The sequence below is a fragment of the Chiloscyllium plagiosum genome, unplaced genomic scaffold (genome assembly GCF_037043375.1).
Source record: "Chiloscyllium plagiosum isolate Xiang-an unplaced genomic scaffold, Cpla_swu_hap1 HiC_scaffold_9, whole genome shotgun sequence".
In the NCBI taxonomy this organism is placed as follows: domain Eukaryota; kingdom Metazoa; phylum Chordata; class Chondrichthyes; order Orectolobiformes; family Hemiscylliidae; genus Chiloscyllium; species Chiloscyllium plagiosum.
Window position 1 is genome coordinate 60,734,693 of NW_028270147.1, and position 16,815 is coordinate 60,751,507.

Here is a 16,815-nt window from a genome sequence, read left to right on the forward strand (position 1 = left end):
ACTACAGGGCAACCATAGATAAGTAATAAATGCTAGCCTAGCCATCAACACCCACATCCATTTGAATAAATAGAAACAATTCTACAGCAAGAACCTGCACAGTTACTGCCTTTGCTGTTTTTGAATTCATGTGTTGCTGGACATCAGAGTGCATTTGGGAAAATTAACAAACAGTGAATTTCACAACAGATCTTGGAAGAACGGATTTGGGCGAAGTTCACAGCACAGAATCAGATAAGTTAATTGTTGTTTTAAGTCTGTCCAAGAGAAAGGCTGTATTAGTGAGTACAGTGGGTTTGTTCTTGATTATATGTTTTTGGAGATAAGTCTCTTGATTAAACTTAAAATATAAGCCATAGCTCTTAATTTAACCTGGGGCAGTGTTTGTAGAGGAATAAGATGGTGTTATTTTCTGGGTCTGTAGATTGTGAAGGAGCAAAAATGGCCTTTGCAGTGATATGTACTTCTTGTCAGATGCGAGAGTTTAAAGAGACTTTAAGGGTTACTGCAGATTCTGAAGGGAGATTACAGAGAGTTAGGCAGACATTTAAAAAGGAGGTCCGCAGGGGTAGTAATATCTGGATTACTCCCAGTGCTACGAGCTAGTGAGGGCAGGAATAAGAGGTTAGAGCAGATGAATGCATGGCTGAGAAGCTGGTGTATGGGAGAAGGATAACATTTTTGGATCATTGGAATCTCTTTTGGGGTAGAAATGACCTGTACAAGAAGGATGGATTGCACCTAAATTGGAAGGGGACTAATATAGTGGAAGAGGAAACTTGCTAGAACTGCTTGGGAGGATTTAAACTAGAAACTAGTAAGATGGCCGGGGGGGGTTAGGACCCAGGGAGATAGTGAGGAAAGAGATCAATCTGACACTAGTACAGTTGAGAACAGAAGCGAGTCAAACAGTCAGGACAGGCAGGGACAAAGGTAGGATTAATAAATCAAACTGCATTTATTTCAATGCAAGGGACTTAACAGGGAAGGCAGATGAACTCAGGGCATGGTTAGGAACATGGGACTGGGATATCATAGCAATTACAGAAACATGGCTCAGGGATGGGCAGGACTGGCATCTTAATGTTCCAGGATACAAATGCTACAGAAAGGATAGAAAGGGAAGCAAGAGAGGAGGTGGACTGGCATTTTTGATAAGGGATAACAATACAGCTGTCCTGAGGGAGGAATATTCCTGGAAATACATCCAGGGAAGTTATTTGGGTGGAACTGAGAAATAAGAAAGGGATGATCACCTTATTGGGATTGTATTATAGACCCCCAAATAGTCAGAGGGAAATTGAGAAACAAACTTGTAAGGAGATCTCAGTTATCTGCAAGAATAATAGGGTAGTTATGGTCGGGGATTTTAACTTTCCAAACATTGACTGGACTGCCATAGTGTTAAAGGTTTAGATGGAGAGGAGTTTGTTAAGTGTGTACAAGACAATTTTCTGATTCAGTATGTGGATGTAACTACTAGAGAAGGTGCAAAACAAGACCTACTCTTGGGAAATAAGGCAGGGCAGGTGACCGAGGTGTCAGTGGGGGAGCACTTTGGGGCCAGCGACCATAATTCTATTCGTTTTAAAATCATGATGGAAAAGGATAGACCAGATCTAAAAGTTGAAGTTCTAAATTGGAGAAAGGCCAATTTTGACAGTATTAGGCAAGAACTTTCGAAAGCTGATTGGAGGCAGATGTTCACAGGTAAAGGGACGGCTGGAAAATGGGAAGCCTTCAGAAATGAGATAACAAGAATCCAGAGAGAGTATATTCCTGTCAGGGTGAAAGGGAAGGTTGGTAGGTATAGGGAATGCTGGATGACTAAAGAAATTGAGGGTTTGGTTGAGAAAAAGAAGGAAGCATATGTCAGGTATAGACAGGATAGATTGAGTGAATCCTTAGAAGAGTACAAAGGAAGTAGTACTAAGAGGGAAATCAGGAGGGCAAAAAGGGGACACGAGATAGCGTTGGAAAATAGAATAAAGGATAATCTAAAGGGTTTTTACAAATATATTAAAGGACAAAAAGGTAAGTAGGGAGAGAATAAGGTCCCTCAAAGATCAGCAAGGTGGCCTTTGTGTGCAGCCACAGAAAATGGGGGAGATACTAAATGAATATTTTGCAACAGTATTTACTGTGGAAAAGGATATGGAAGATATTAGACTGAAGGGAAATAGATGGTGACATCTTGCAAAATGTCCAGATTACAGAGGAGGAAGTGCTGGATGTCTTGAAACGGTTAAAGGTGGATAATTCCCCAGGACCTGATCAGGTGTACCAGAGAACTCTGTGGGAAGCTAGAGAAGTGATTGCTGGGCCTCTTGCAGAGATATTTGTATCATCAATAGTTACAAGTGAGGTTCCGGAAGACTGGAGGTTGGCAAACGTGGTGCCACTGTTTCAGAAGAGTGGTAAAGACACGCCAGGGAACTATAGACCAGTGTGCCTGACCTCAGTGGTGGGCAAGTTGTTGGTGGGAATCCTGAGGGACAGGATGTACATGTATTTGGAAAGGCAAGGACTGATTAGGAATAGTCAGCATGGCTTTGTGCGTGGGAAATCATGCCTCACAAACTTGATTGAGCTTTTTGAAGAAGTAACAAAGAGGATTGAGGAGGGCAGAGCAGTAGATGTGATCCATATGAACTTCGGTAAGGCGTTTGACAAGGTTCCCCATGGGAGACTGATTAGCAAGGTTAGATCTCATGGAATAAAAGGAGAACTAGCCATTTGGATACAGAACTGGCTCAAAGGTAAAAGACAGAGGGTGGTGGTGGAGGGTTGTTTTTCAGACTGGAGGTCTGTGACCAGTGGAGTGCCACAAGGATTGGTGCTGGGTCCTCTACTTTTTATCATTTACATAAATGATTTGGATGCGAGCATTAGAGGTACAGTTAGTAAGCTTGCAGATGACACCAACATTGGAGGTGTAGTGGACAGCGAAGAGGGTTCTCTCAGATTACAACAGGATCTGGACCAGATGGCCAATGGGCTGAGGAGTGGCAGATGGAGTTTAATTCCGATAAATGTGACGTGCTGCGTTTTGGGAAAGCAAATCTTAGCAGGACTTATACACTTAATGGTAAGGTCCTAGGGAGTGTTGCTGAACAAAGAGACCTTGGAGTGCAGATTCATAGCTCCTTGAAAGTGGAGTCGCAGGTAGATAGGATAGTGAAGGTGGCGTTTGGTATGCTTTCCTTTACTTGTCAGAGTATTGAGTACAGGAGTTGGGAGGCCATGTTGCGGCTGTACAGGACATTGGTTAGGCCACTGTTGGAATATTGCGTGCAATTCTGGTCTCCTTCCTATCAGAAAGATGTTGTGAAACTTGAAAAGGTTCAGAAAAGGTTTACAAGGATGAAGCCAGGGTTGGAGGATTTGAGCTATAGGGAGAGGCTGAACAGGCTGGGGCTGTTTTCCCTGGAGCGTCGGAGGCTGAGGGGTGACCTTATAGAGCTTTACAAAATTATGAGGGGCATGGATAGGATAAATAGACAAAGTCTTTTCCCTGGGATCAGGGATTCCAGAACTAGAGGGCATAGGTTTAGGGTGAGAGGGGAAAGATATAAAAGAGACCTAAGGGGCAACTTTTTCACGCAGAGAGTGTTATGTGTATGGAATGAGCTGCCAGAGGATGTGGTGGAGGCTGGTACAATTGCAACAAGTGAGAGGCATTTGGACGGGTATATGTATAGGAATGTTTTGGAGGGATATGGGCCAGGTGCTGGCAGGTGGGATTAGATTGGGTTGGGATATCTGGTCGGCGTGGACAGGTTGGACTGAAGGGTCTGTTTCTATGCTGTACATCTCTATGACTCTAATCAGGAATGGGATCTCTAGCGAGTTAATACCCAGTTTAGAATGTTAACTCCAGAAGAATTACCAGAAAAGTTAAAGTTCTTGTGGAAACATTATTTGCTAAGCAGAGAGTTAACAGAGAATTCATTGCAGGTATGTTTGGACAGTGATTGTACAGGAAAAGAAGAGAATGAGTTAACTGGTAATAGGCAGAGTGTATGGAGGAGTGACTGACAAAAGATGCAGAGTGTGGAGAAATGATCAAGGTTGTGCGTTTGAGCACTGTTGCCTGCAAGTTCTTTCCAAAGATTTTGTGAAGGAATTACCAAGCTGAGATATTCAATCAAGTCTGGGGACCAAATTCTCAATAAATCTGTCATACGGAATCAATGGAAAAACAGAAATAACATCTTACCATGCAGCAGGTGGAAGTACAGCCTGTACTTTTGCCACTCCTCCATCTACAGGAGTGAGGAACTGGACATTATTGAGAGCGACAGGTGTAACCATTGCCTCGGCATTATACTTATAATCTATTCGAAGATCAGTGCTGGTGGGTTCACAGCGCCAGCTCACTGCTAGGTTCAATGGTGTGGACTGAATACCCTGTGAAGAGACCTTCAGAAAAGGAAGATGATTATTAATTCTGCGTGACCTTCATTTTTAATGAAATAACCTTTCAAATATTCTTCCCCTTTACTCCTGAAGGTGTGCTGCTAGAATTTGGTTGCATAGTTGACCTTTCACTGAAATAACTGTTTCTCATAAGAGGTTGAACAGTAAAAGAAAAGACATAGGGCCATTTGACTCGGAACATTAGCTACCATTCACTTTCTAGTCACAGTCAGGTGATTGGAATCGGGACCACAAGCAATGGTTGATATTTATCTGTATCCAAATATTTAAAGCTAACTTCTAATTTTACAAAGGGGTCTTCAATCAATGAGTAGTCTCATGCATGTGCTTCCTTCAGGCATGGACTCTAGTGGGTTTTGTTTCTGCATTTATTACATGGGGTGGGCAATGCATTTCTAACATGAATAGTGCACCTTTAGATGCTTACATTCCTTTGTGTTTCTGAGAAAATGGTCACATTGCACCAAAATTCTACACTATGACATATTTTGTATATTAAAGTGACATAATTTATCATGTGCACTGAGAGACAATTGAGGTTAATTTTGACTTTGATGATAGTATAAAACATTCAAAATTCATAGACCCATTACACATCTCTGCTACCTCCAGTTATAATAAGGATGTATATCTCCTGAATGTGCTTGTTGCATATGCAGAAGGACAATCAAGTCACACAATATTCATCACTCAATGCATCCTGCAGTAACATTGTTTCAATAGGTGATCTGCTAAAATTGACTAATTAGGAGATAGAGTTTGAGACAATGAGACTGTTTGAGGGACAGCTCCACAGATATGAAAAATATGAAACTTTGCTGTTAGTGTTTTCTGGATGTAGGTTTGCTCGCTGAGCTGGAAGGTTCATTTTCACATGTTTCATCACCATACTAGGTAACATCTTCAGTGGGCCTCCGGACGAAGCAGTGCTGATGATTCCTGCTTTCTATTTATATGTTTGGGTTTCTTTTGGGTGGGTGATGTCATCTCCTGTTCTTTTTCTCAGTGGGTGGTAAATGGGCTCCAACTCAATGAGTTTGTTGATAAAGTTCCAGTTGGAATGCCTTGCTTCTAGGAATTCTCGTGCATGTCTTTTTTGGACTTGTCCTAGGATGGACGTGTTGTCCCAATCGAAGTGGTGTCCTTCCTTATCTGCATGTACGGACACTAGTGAGAGAGGGTCATGTCATTTTGTGGCTAGTTGATGTTCTTGTATCCTGGTGGCTGGTTTTCTGCCTGTTTGTCCAATGTAGTGTTTGTTACAGTTCTTGCATGGTATTTTGTAAATTACATTAGTTTTGTTTGTTGTCTGTATAAGGTTCATTCTTTCAAGTTCATTTGCTGCTGTTTTAGGGTTTGTGGGCTACCATTATGCCAAGGGCATATTTAAGCTAAGAATTATAATGGAGTTGAAGTAAGCCAGTTGGCCTATCGTGTCTGCTCTGCCATTCAATGAGATCAGTTCATCCGATCATCCTCCACTCCAGTTTCCTCCTTTTTCCTTATAATCTTTGATTCCACGCTGAGGTATGCTTCTCTCACTTTTGCATTGTGTAGAAATGTTATTTGTATTATAGAGGCAAGGACAACATCGAGAGCAGGAGAGTAGTTATGGCTTCCGGTACTGGACTGATATTCCAATGATTTGGAGATATGGCAGCTGACAAATTTAAATTCATACAATTAAATAAATCTGAAATGAAAAAACTTAGTAGTGATGATCATTAAATTGCCAGATTGTTATAAAAATCAATCTTTCTTTTCTTTATAGAATCCATACAGTGGGGAAACAGGCTCTTCGGCACAGACTACAAAAGAAAATCACAAGTTGGATACTCTGTGGTTAGTGACTCAATTCTCAAAAGCCTTTGTACCATCAAAAGGCAGAAGTCAGGAGTGTGATGAAGTACTCTTCACTTGCCTGAATGTGTGTCGTTCCAACTATACACTGCTCACCACCATCCAGGTTTAGACAGTCCACCTGATTGGTAACCCATTCATCTTGAGCATTCATTTCCTCAACTAATTGATATACTTCATTGCAGGGTGTACAGAATTTTGTAGGGTGTACAAAATTCTACACAATTGTAGCAAATTGTCAAAGTTTCTTCAACAGTACATTCTGAATCTATGATCTATTTGATCAACAGCTTGGAAATGTGTCACTGTCCCTTTAATATCACTGGGTAAAAATCCTGGAACTCCCTTCCTAACCACTGCAGGAGTACCATCACCACAAGGATTGCAGCAGTTCAAGAATACAGCTTATCACTAAACTCTCCAAGACAGTCAGGGATAGGTAATAAATGCTGGTCTTTCTAGACAAGTTACATCCCATGAATAACTGGAAAAATGCAGACTTCCCTCTGATCTTTCATTTTTTGGCTTCCTGCATTGTTTTAATGAAGTTCAAAGAGAGTTTGAGAAACAACTTCTCAGCATTCAATGTGGTGTTGTACAGCTCTCTAGATGTGAGATTGAGTCCAACCTTGCAAGTCATAACCTCTGCACCATTTTCACAGATGGATGTACCCGATGAATATTCCAAATATTTCCAATTACCATTCTTCTGGATCCATTTTTTTTGTTTGTTTGTTTGTTGAATTTATCTTCTTTCTTCTTGGACAGTCATCTTATTTATCATTTCATCTCTCCTGTCTTTAATTCTACCACATACCTTCATTTTTTTGTTGTCCGCACACTCTAACCCTTTTCTTGCCTCTGTACTTGTTCATAACTGGTTACTAAAGATTTCCAGTTTGGCCATAACATATTCAACCTGAAATATCATTTGTTTTTCTCTTCATAGATGCTCCAACAGCTGCTGGCTGTTTCCAGCATTTTCTGTTTTGAATTCAAATTTCCAGCTTCTGCAGTATTTTTGCTTTTGCATATCAAGCAAGTGCTTAGAAGGGATAATATTTCAATCACCATTCGTTTGAGCGAATTGTGACTATATTGCACAAGGCAGAATATAAATGCTGGTCTTATATTAGGGTCATCATTTTAAGTGTCAATGAATTTCACCAGCACCCTACTTCAGTCGAATTTAACAGAACACAGTTTAAGAAATGCATCACTGGTTTATAATGTGAAAGCCTGAAATCCACGTACCTGATACTTTAGCATATCCACATTATAATATGTGGCTGATGGTTTCTGTTCAGCCACTTTCTTTAAATGAATCATTAGATTTGGCATGTTTACCCAGAATTCTCTTGTATTGGCATCACCTTGCGAAGTGTTACTAGACAAGAGAAAAAAAATTGTAAGCCATCAGGTTTTGCCAAAATTAAACGGGGAAAGAAAACAAAGTGCTGATAGTTACTAACTGATTGATAAACCATAAAGATATATGGCAGTCTATTGATAGGTTTGGTATAAATCTTTCTTCAGAACTGGTCTGAAAGCTAAAAGGCATTGTTAGTAAGGGTGGGAAAAAAGTAGAGAGGAAAGAGAAGGGAGAAGAGCATAAATAACAGATAGACCATTACAAGAAGGGAATAAATGGCCAGACTGATTTTACATTGTTTGTCCTTCAGACTGGCAGTAGTTTGAGGAAAGTTTGATCTCTTAGACTTTTTGAGCTTGTGCACTGTGATGCCGACATAACAATTAATGATTAGATTAGATTAGATTCCCTACAGTATGGAAACAGGCTCTTCGGCCCAACCAGTCCACACCGACCCTCCGAAGAGTAACCCACCGACCCATTTTCCCTCTGACCAATGCACCTAACACTACTGGCAATTTAGGATGGCCAATTCGCCTGACCTGCACATCTTTGGACTGTGGGAGGAAATCGGTGCACCCGGAGGAAACACACGCAGACACGGGGAGAATGTGTAAATTCCACACAGTCACCAGAGCCTGGAATCAATCCTGGGACCCTGGTGCTGTGTGGCAGCAGTGCTAACCCTGAGCCACCGTGCCACCCCTGAATCCAGAAACAAAGTAGCAGGATTGTTATGAGTAGCTTTATTACTATAATAGTTGTGACCATTTGCAGTATTACATTGTAATGAATTGAAGAATGCATTGTTTTATAACACAGGTTCTTTAGGCTCCACAGCAATTCCCTCTTGCTCCTAATTAAAGCAGTAATATCACATCCATTTGCGATGTGAATTCTTATTTTCTAATTTAAGAAGGTATTTCTTCCTCACCACCTCTGTCTTAACAACCAACAACAGGCTCTTTCACCTCATAAAACAAGGTTTCTCTACTACACTTTTCTTGCTGTTTTATGTCCAAATAACTTCCACCCGTTGTGATACTTGGCAGAGAGCCAAAGACAGTCTCTCTAATTTGCAAGAACCATGTTCATTTCTTTCTTACCCCTTTTCTGCCAAAGAGACCATCTACCTTTCACTCTCTTCCTCCAACTAGTCTCTGTCCGTCTTTTCAATATTCTCCACACCAAATACTTACATAGCATTGAAAATTCACTCATCAGAAATAAATTCCATGACTATGTTATCAGTTGTCATTGGGCAGGGCTGCATTTTGTTCTTTTAAAGAGAGGAACAGTTTCAGGCTGATGCTGATTAAAGGTCACAGACCTGAAATGTTACAGATGCTGCTAGACCTGCAGATTACAGCGTATTGAAATGATGGAAAATCATTGTTTTGTTTTGTGGAATAATTTATCAATGAAGACATTACAGTCAAAATGATACAAACAAAAAATTCAAGAGGAAGCTACACTGCTTTTTTGGAGAGAGAAATTGGAAAAATTAACATGTTTAAAGAACGGCTAGTGGAATTAATTTGTTAAAAAAAGTGTTGTCTTGTAGACTTTGCCTTAAAGATACTCATCTCTAAGTATCCTATTGAAACTGGCATGAATACCCCGAGATCTAGGTAGATGTGATTGAAGATAATGTGGGACCCAGTTAGACTATATCGTGGTTCCTTACTGACTATCCAAATTTCCAGTGCATTTGTCAATCTGCATAATTAAGTGAATGGAAACACACCATTCAGTATATTCTCCATATTTACAAGCCTCCATAATACATTCAAATATGAGAGGACATATGATATCACATCAGTGAGAGAAACACACAAGATATATTTCCTTTTATTTGTGTCTTGGTGATGCTGTTCACAAAGGATTCCGCGATTGATGTGCAGAAGTTGGCCAATTTAAAAAAAAGACTTGGGGGGGGGGGGAGGGGGGAAGGCTACCGTTAGTTTTCTCTTCCAAAACTGACAGCGCAACATAGCTGACCCTCTGATTTTGCACCAACTTTCCATTTGCACTCTTAAGCTGAGATATCCAGTAAATGAAGTTTTTATCTTTCACCACAGTGAACCACTGACCAACTTCAGAAGTCACTCTCAGTGATAGAAAGCTCAAATAAACTTTAACTTTGAAACTTTGCTTAAAGCAATTAAAACAATTTCTGCTGTCTGGATTATTGTTCCTGAGGGAGAGTGCTGATTTGGGAAAGCTCCTTGCTCAGTAGATCTGCCTAACAGAAAGATCCAAGGATTGCCCAAATTTCCTGCTGGAGGAGGAATAGGTAGGAGATGGGAGAGAGTGAATGCTGGGTTGAGAACTGCTGTTCCTGGAAATGGTTTGGAAGTAGCTACAGGGAGTGGCCCCTGTGTTGAGACAAATCTGTTTGGATAGCTCACCTTGGTGCTGTGTGACTTGATCTTGATCGTTGTTACCATTCATCATCCACCCCTCACTCACCAACTCCCCATGCCCCATCCATATCAATGTATTTACCACATAGACCCTCATACCCCCAAGCTAACCTATGCCTCTCTATCCCCTGCCCCAGATCCTTACAATCCTTATGCTGACTTAGTGTCAATTTAGAGTGTCCGAAGAGCAGGAAAATCAATGTTTCGGGCTAGAGCCCTTCACCAGGTAGGAGGCTGGTAACCTTGGGGGTGGAGAGATAAATGGGGGGCTGGGGCTAGGGAGAAGGTAGCTGAGAATGCAATTAGAGGATGGAGATGGGGGTAATGGTGATAGATCGGAGAGTAGGGTGGAGCGGATAGGTGGGAAGGAAGATAGGACAGGCATGAGGGTGGTGCTGAGCTGGAAGGTTGGAACTGGGGTAAGGTGGGAGGAGGGTTAAATGAGGAAACTGGTGAAGTCCACATTAATGCTCTAGGGTTAAAGGATCCTGAGGTGGAAGATAAGGTGTTCTTCCTCCAGGCATCAGGTGGTGAGGGAGTGGTGATGGAGGCAGCCCAGGACCTGCATGTCCTTGGCAGAGTGGAAGTGGGAGTTGAAATATTTGACCACGGGGTGGTGGGGTTGATTGGTGCTGATGTTTCCTCATTTCCCCTCCTCCCACCCTACCTAGTTCCAACCTTCCAGCTCAGCACCGCCCTCATGACCTGCCTCACCTGTCAATCTTCCTTCCTACCTATCCGCTCCATCCTCCTCACCGGGCTATCACATTTACCCCCACCTCCATCCACCAACTGCACTCTCAGCTACCTTCTCTCCAGCCCCATCCCCCCTCCCAAGGCTCCCAGCCTCATTTCCGAAGGGCTCTGGTCCAAAACATCGATTTTCCTGTTCCTCGGATGCTGCCTGATCTGCTGTGTTTTTCCAACAACACACTCTGAACTCTGATCTCCAGCATCTGCAGACCTCACTGTCTCTTTAGTGTCAATTTATGTTAACCCATGTCCCACACTTTGTCCTCCATGCCAACTGACACAATACCCACCATCAGTAGGGTTTTGGACCTGTGCTGAGAGGAAAGAAAATAGGTTTATAAGAATCTATTACATGCTTCACTATATCAAAACATTTCACGGAGAAGATCACATTTCGATACATTTAAATCTCTCCAAGTGCTTTATCCCTTATATTAAAAAAACCCCTTATAATCATAGCATAACATCAAAGACATCTAATTCCTTAACAGACTCTTGAAGCTATCAATCTAACTATGAAATGACAGCCCTTCCATCCCCCACTATGATTAGGATAGATTGTGGAAGCAGTCAAAGAGTAATACAATAATAATGCAATGATGGCAATCCTCAGGTTTATATGCACAACACCACCAACTCCCCTGCCCCGGCACCCCCCCCCCCACCCACTCCAATACCTTTTCAACCCAGAGACACAGCAGGTTAGTTTTTTGTTCAGAATATAGATATCAGGCAATTTAAATAACTTGGCAGTTTAACAGATCTTATCCACCTCTTTACATACATTCATGTCTACACTTACACATCCAAAAGTCACAAACTGCAGGAACGGGGTCTCTTTGACAAAAGGTCTTGCTGGGTTTGGATTTCCTTGTGAATCACCTCATGCCCCTTCCCCTTATGAATATAAGATTGGTTGGAAACTGGAACAAGACTTTTTAATCTGGGGTCCCTGTTGTAATGAATGGAGTCTGTGCAACTCCTTGAAAATCTGAACAATCTTGTTTGAGTAGAATAGTATTTATTCTGACTTATGTAAAAATTTATTTACTGTTGTTAAAAGATTCCATTGTGTAAAGTGGCAGCAATTCTGAACTGATTTTCCTACCTGTTTATTTGAAGACATTAGCTCATTATAGGCTATGTTAGGCTTCAGCTGGCTCAAACAAAACAGGTATTAAGAATAAGAACAAACCTAAATACTAGCCTTATGGGATATCACTAATCGTTTACATCAAGCATCGCTGAATAGTGAAGAGGATCTGGAAGCCTGATTGGTGAATTGTTTCACCTCTGGGATACAGAGATCAAATGTAGCATCATTTACAATGAGTTCATTCAACAATTTATTGGGTGAACACTTTATTTCCTTTGTCTCCTTGGCCCTGTTTCACATTTGTCAAAGCATAGAACCATTTGAGGAATGTTCACAGTGCAGTAGCAAGAATAATAGCAAGACCTCCTGTACAAATAGTTTGTTACTGGTCTACATGGATCAGCTGCACTTTTCTCTCTTGGCTAGTGTTGTACTGAAATTACCTGCAGAGAAGTTGTGGGTTTGGCAGGATGTGTTCCAACCTGCTGCAGTTTGTTATGCAGAATGTGAGAATTGCAGGGCACTGGTTATTGGCAAAATGCCTGGTGATGCCAGCTGGAAATGATAAAACCATTTCTCCTGTAATTTTCACAATACACCTGTTAATAAAGAAAAAGATGGATGTCAACACAAGTCTAAAAAGGTGAGTAATAAAACCCTGAAATGCTGGAAAAACTCATCAGGTCTATGCAGGGAGAAACAGAGTTAACGTTTCAAGTCCAATGACTTTTTGTCAGAACTGAAGAGAGAACTGGAAAAGTGATGGGTATTACACCATGACAAAAGGAGAGTGAGCAAATGGAACAGAAGGGAAGGTTAGAGCATGAGCAAGATTACAGATCACAGCCATCGCAGAACAAAAGTAAAACATTAATAGTCATAAAGAAGATAAGCCTAGAGAAGGTGTTCATAGTAAATCGTTAATAGGTTTGCTGAAAACTAAACCAAGAAAACCAGATATTACAGGAAAGCAGGGAAAACAAAATGGAGGATAAGAGTTCACAGACTGAAATTATTGAGCTCAACGCTGAGCCAGATAAAACTGTAAAATTGAGATATTGTTACTTTAAAAAGGTTAGCAGGTGGAAGTCAGATTCTGTCCTGCCATTACCTTGCGCTTTCTAGGAAAAAAAAGGCTCTTGATAGTGATAAAACAATCTTGACTTCTTGAACAAAATTATTGAGACTCAAAGAATTCCAAGTAGATGGAGAGGAACTATTCTTATTGGCTGAACGGTCGAGAATCTGAAGACACCACTGGGTGACTGGCAATAATTGCATGATGATTATGTTTTTATTTAACAAGTGGTTAGAAACTAGAATGCATAAATGCGTGGTGAAGGCAGATTCAATAATGGCTTTCAAGCAGAATTTAATAAACACCTGAAGAGAAAACAAATGCAGGCTTATGGGGAAATGGCCGACAATTAAGACTGGATGAGTTGGTCTTGCAGAGACCCTGCAAAGACTTGACTGGCCTCCTTCTGTTCTGTAATCTTTGCAATATTCAAAGTTCAGTGAAGAATAAAAAATAAATACTATAATATGTAAAAGAACAAATCCAATTGCCACAAAGTGCACTTCAAGGGAATTGCTTCTGCAGAAAAGAAGAAAGATAGAAGGACAAGCCATTCAATCCTGCACCGAAGGCACAATATCCTCTTTAGTATGAACTCTACCACACACATGTATTTCCTGAAGTATGGTGGAAACAACATTATTGATTCATGAGAACTGGACTCAAGATCAGTCTCATAGTGGGTCGTGTGGCAGCAGTAATGTTCCTGTCTTTGGACTAGAAGCACCAGATTCAAAACCCAACTGCCTCATATGTGTTACATCATGTCTGAGCAAGTTGATTAAAAATAATATGAAGAGCAGTCTCGGGTCCTGCTTCCCAACTAAAGTGTTTATCTGGTGTAAACTACCACCAATCCTATCTTTTCACACTCCAAGAGATTCAGCTGTTGTTTACAGCCTCTGGTCATACATTCTGACTTCTGATTGGTTAAACAATTGTTACAGATAGATTTCCAAATCCAATCAGATGAACTGATTTTATGACTTAAAAGCTGACACAGGGATGGAAATGCTGACTGTCAGATTGAAGCACTGATGATTGGCATAAATGAATAGAAAGGGACATTACACCCATCTAAAATGATAAGAGAACAAGATTTAGTTTTAAAGAAATAAGGCATCAATTTTGTTAGGTTTTTTTGATTTTCTGTTATGAAATGTTACATTTATTAAAGATTGAAAGTTCATTGCAGAATGTCTATCATCATTATTACAAAGGCCTTGAGCCTTTTACTCACTTGCTTGGGTCTGCTCCCTTGAAGTAAGCATTGACTGTTTCTGTAAAGGCTGCGGCAACAGGGAGTGTATCCTGTGCACCCATGGTCAAGGGGCTGGGACCTCGGGAAGCCCCTGAAATAGAAAGAGATGCACTTAACCCTTTAGTTCACTGGACTTATTCCAACAAACTATCCATTCACTTAAACATGGCAGTAAAATAAGCAGAGCAAAAATAGAAGGTCAGCAGATGAATAAATTTGTTTGATATGGCTTAAATCATGCAGGAGTATATAAAATAAGGCAAAATAAAACAAATGATTAGTGAAAATACATGTGAAATAAAATGATGAATTATTTCTTTGTACACACTTTCTGTAAAACCCTTAAACATCCTGTGGGATAAACTTTACAGTCTCTGCAGAAAAAATGGATTGCAAATTAGTTATGCAGACTGAATAAACCCTTTGATGATGTCATTGTGTAAAAGCAGAATTCATATCCAACACCTAAATACTTAATATATTTTCACTCCTCCTTTCTGGAGGGTACTGGCTTATTGTAGGGTAAACATCTGCTGGCACCAAACACATTCTGGTATCTCCTGGAAGTGATGATTTCTGATGTTGAAGCCAAGAGAGAGGCCATCTCCATTTGTCCTTATGGAATGCTTCTGCCCAAATGCTTTTCAACAGAGGTCAGTAGACAGAAATAGGATGTGACTAATTGTTACCTTCTCTAACTTAGAGGCCAATGTGTACTTTCATAGTAGGCTGAGCTAATACAACAGAGCACCAATCAGAGCAGAACTTGGGACTACCTTGTCCTATCAGAGTTCCATGCTAGCCAGTCTATTTAACTTAAGAGGCATCAGAGACTCAGTAAATTTTTGGTTTTCTTGATCTACAAATTATGGAACATAGATGAGCTAGTGATACTAATATTTTTGCAGAGTGTTCCAGTAGCCTGCTGTTTACTTGCTCAAAACACATTGTACCAAGTTAGTTATAAAGGCTACACAACAGGTCTAGTAATTTATTAAATCTGTCAGAACTTAGGAATATTTTGTGATTAATGTACTTCAGAGAAGTGACACCATCATTGCTATTTGGTTTGCTTACATCCGATCCCAGTTCTACATGAGTTGATTGGCTCAATCTCCTTGGGCACCAAGGATGAAAAATGGAGTACTGCATTGCCAGTATCATCTACAATCCAATAGTAAATTTAAAACAATATCAGGATAATTGCAGCAATCTTGGGAGCTTATGAGGACTTGCTGAGCAAATGTAACACAGCTAACAAGAATAGGAAAGCTTGGATTAAACTCTTGTGTTGTGCAGTGTTAATAAAATTATTAGCTCAGCTCTTATTCCTGATTATTATCCGATAATTTCTGCTGAAAAGCACTGAAAGAAGGATGCATTGTATAATTGAAAAGACAGCTGGCATATATGCTGTAACATATACAGTGTACTCTTGAGTGATGTATTGGAAAGCTGCTCAGTGTTTTGGAACTGGACTACTTGCTTTCTGAGAATGTGTGGTGTGGAGTGGGATTAAGGGATTGAGAAGCAAACTGAAGTCCCAGGTAAAAATGTCCAATTATAACCTCTCATGATGTCGAGCTGAATGAAACTTTTTATGTTAGAAAATTGGTATACCTGTTTACTTTCAATTAGAGATCATTTCAGTAGATCTTCATCCTTTTGAGAAAACACTTCAACTGTTTATTTCTCTTTGTTTTACATAGAAAGAGTGATAACTACCTCTAATGTGAAACTCAACTTTGATATTACTGATCAATCTGCAAGATTCAATTACCATTAGGTCACTCTCTATCACTTTCATTATCCAGCCTTTCATTACCTGTGATACCATCCTTTATAACTTTCCACTTTTTGAATCTGTAACATTTCTTATCATAAACTTAAAATTCCAAAATAAAACCATTCATTTTACCACTTTTTGATATATCTTCTACCCTTCTTAACCTTGGCAGGTGTATGGCCTAGAGGTATTGACTTTTTAAGAAATCTTTTATGTACAAATTATGCAAATTATACATAGGTTTTGTCATGGATCAGAACCAGGGCAAACTAGCCACTTCTAATGGCAATGGTTCAAAGTACAAAATTGTTTTCAAAGTTTTGCTGACTTTCTGGGCAAAGAATTCTTCTGACTCTGTCAGCTTTCTTGAGAGTTTATTAATATTCATTCAGCTGGAGGCTGCTGGAGACGGAGATGCCTCAACATATTATTTACAGTCATTACTTCCATATTTAGTCAGGGACTGAAGTCAACTAATTCTATAATCAGGAATAAAATAAGACACCCTCATATAGTGTAAAACAACACCTCCCCACTATCTCTTTCTGGAGATATCATTCAAAAAGTGATGTATTGCGATAGATAGGAGTAGCTGACCATAGCAATGGCATTCCCATTGTCCCTACAGGTGGTGATGACACAAAAGAAGCAGAATATTAAAGAATCTTGTTCATAGGACACTAACACGACTATAAATTGAGCCCAGCAAGTGTATTCCAAACTATAGTATGTAAGTAAGTCAT

The 16,815-nt window shown here is 40.2% G+C and overlaps 1 protein-coding gene and 1 long non-coding RNA gene across 12 annotated transcripts in view; one reads left to right on the plus strand and one right to left on the minus strand.

Annotated features, from left to right (window-relative positions):
• LOC148149152 (uncharacterized) overlaps positions 1-16,815 on the plus strand; it is a 36,112-nt gene that overhangs the window by 14,846 nt on the left and 4,451 nt on the right. Inside the window, exon 2 of the long non-coding RNA XR_015758164.1 lies at positions 6,212-6,282. This is a non-coding gene — a long non-coding RNA (uncharacterized LOC148149152). The remainder of the gene's footprint in view (positions 1-6,211; positions 6,283-16,815) is intronic.
• sgip1a (SH3GL interacting endocytic adaptor 1a) overlaps positions 1-16,815 on the minus strand; it is a 287,174-nt gene that overhangs the window by 9,180 nt on the left and 261,179 nt on the right. For all 11 annotated transcript variants that reach the window (XM_087990679.1, XM_087990677.1, XM_087990683.1 and 8 more), the window contains 4 exons: positions 14,266-14,377; positions 12,391-12,546; positions 7,555-7,687; positions 4,220-4,422 (listed from right to left, as the gene is read on the minus strand). In XM_087990679.1, coding sequence (XP_087846805.1) covers positions 4,220-4,422; positions 7,555-7,687; positions 12,391-12,546; positions 14,266-14,377 — 604 coding nt within the window. The remainder of the gene's footprint in view (positions 1-4,219; positions 4,423-7,554; positions 7,688-12,390; positions 12,547-14,265; positions 14,378-16,815) is intronic.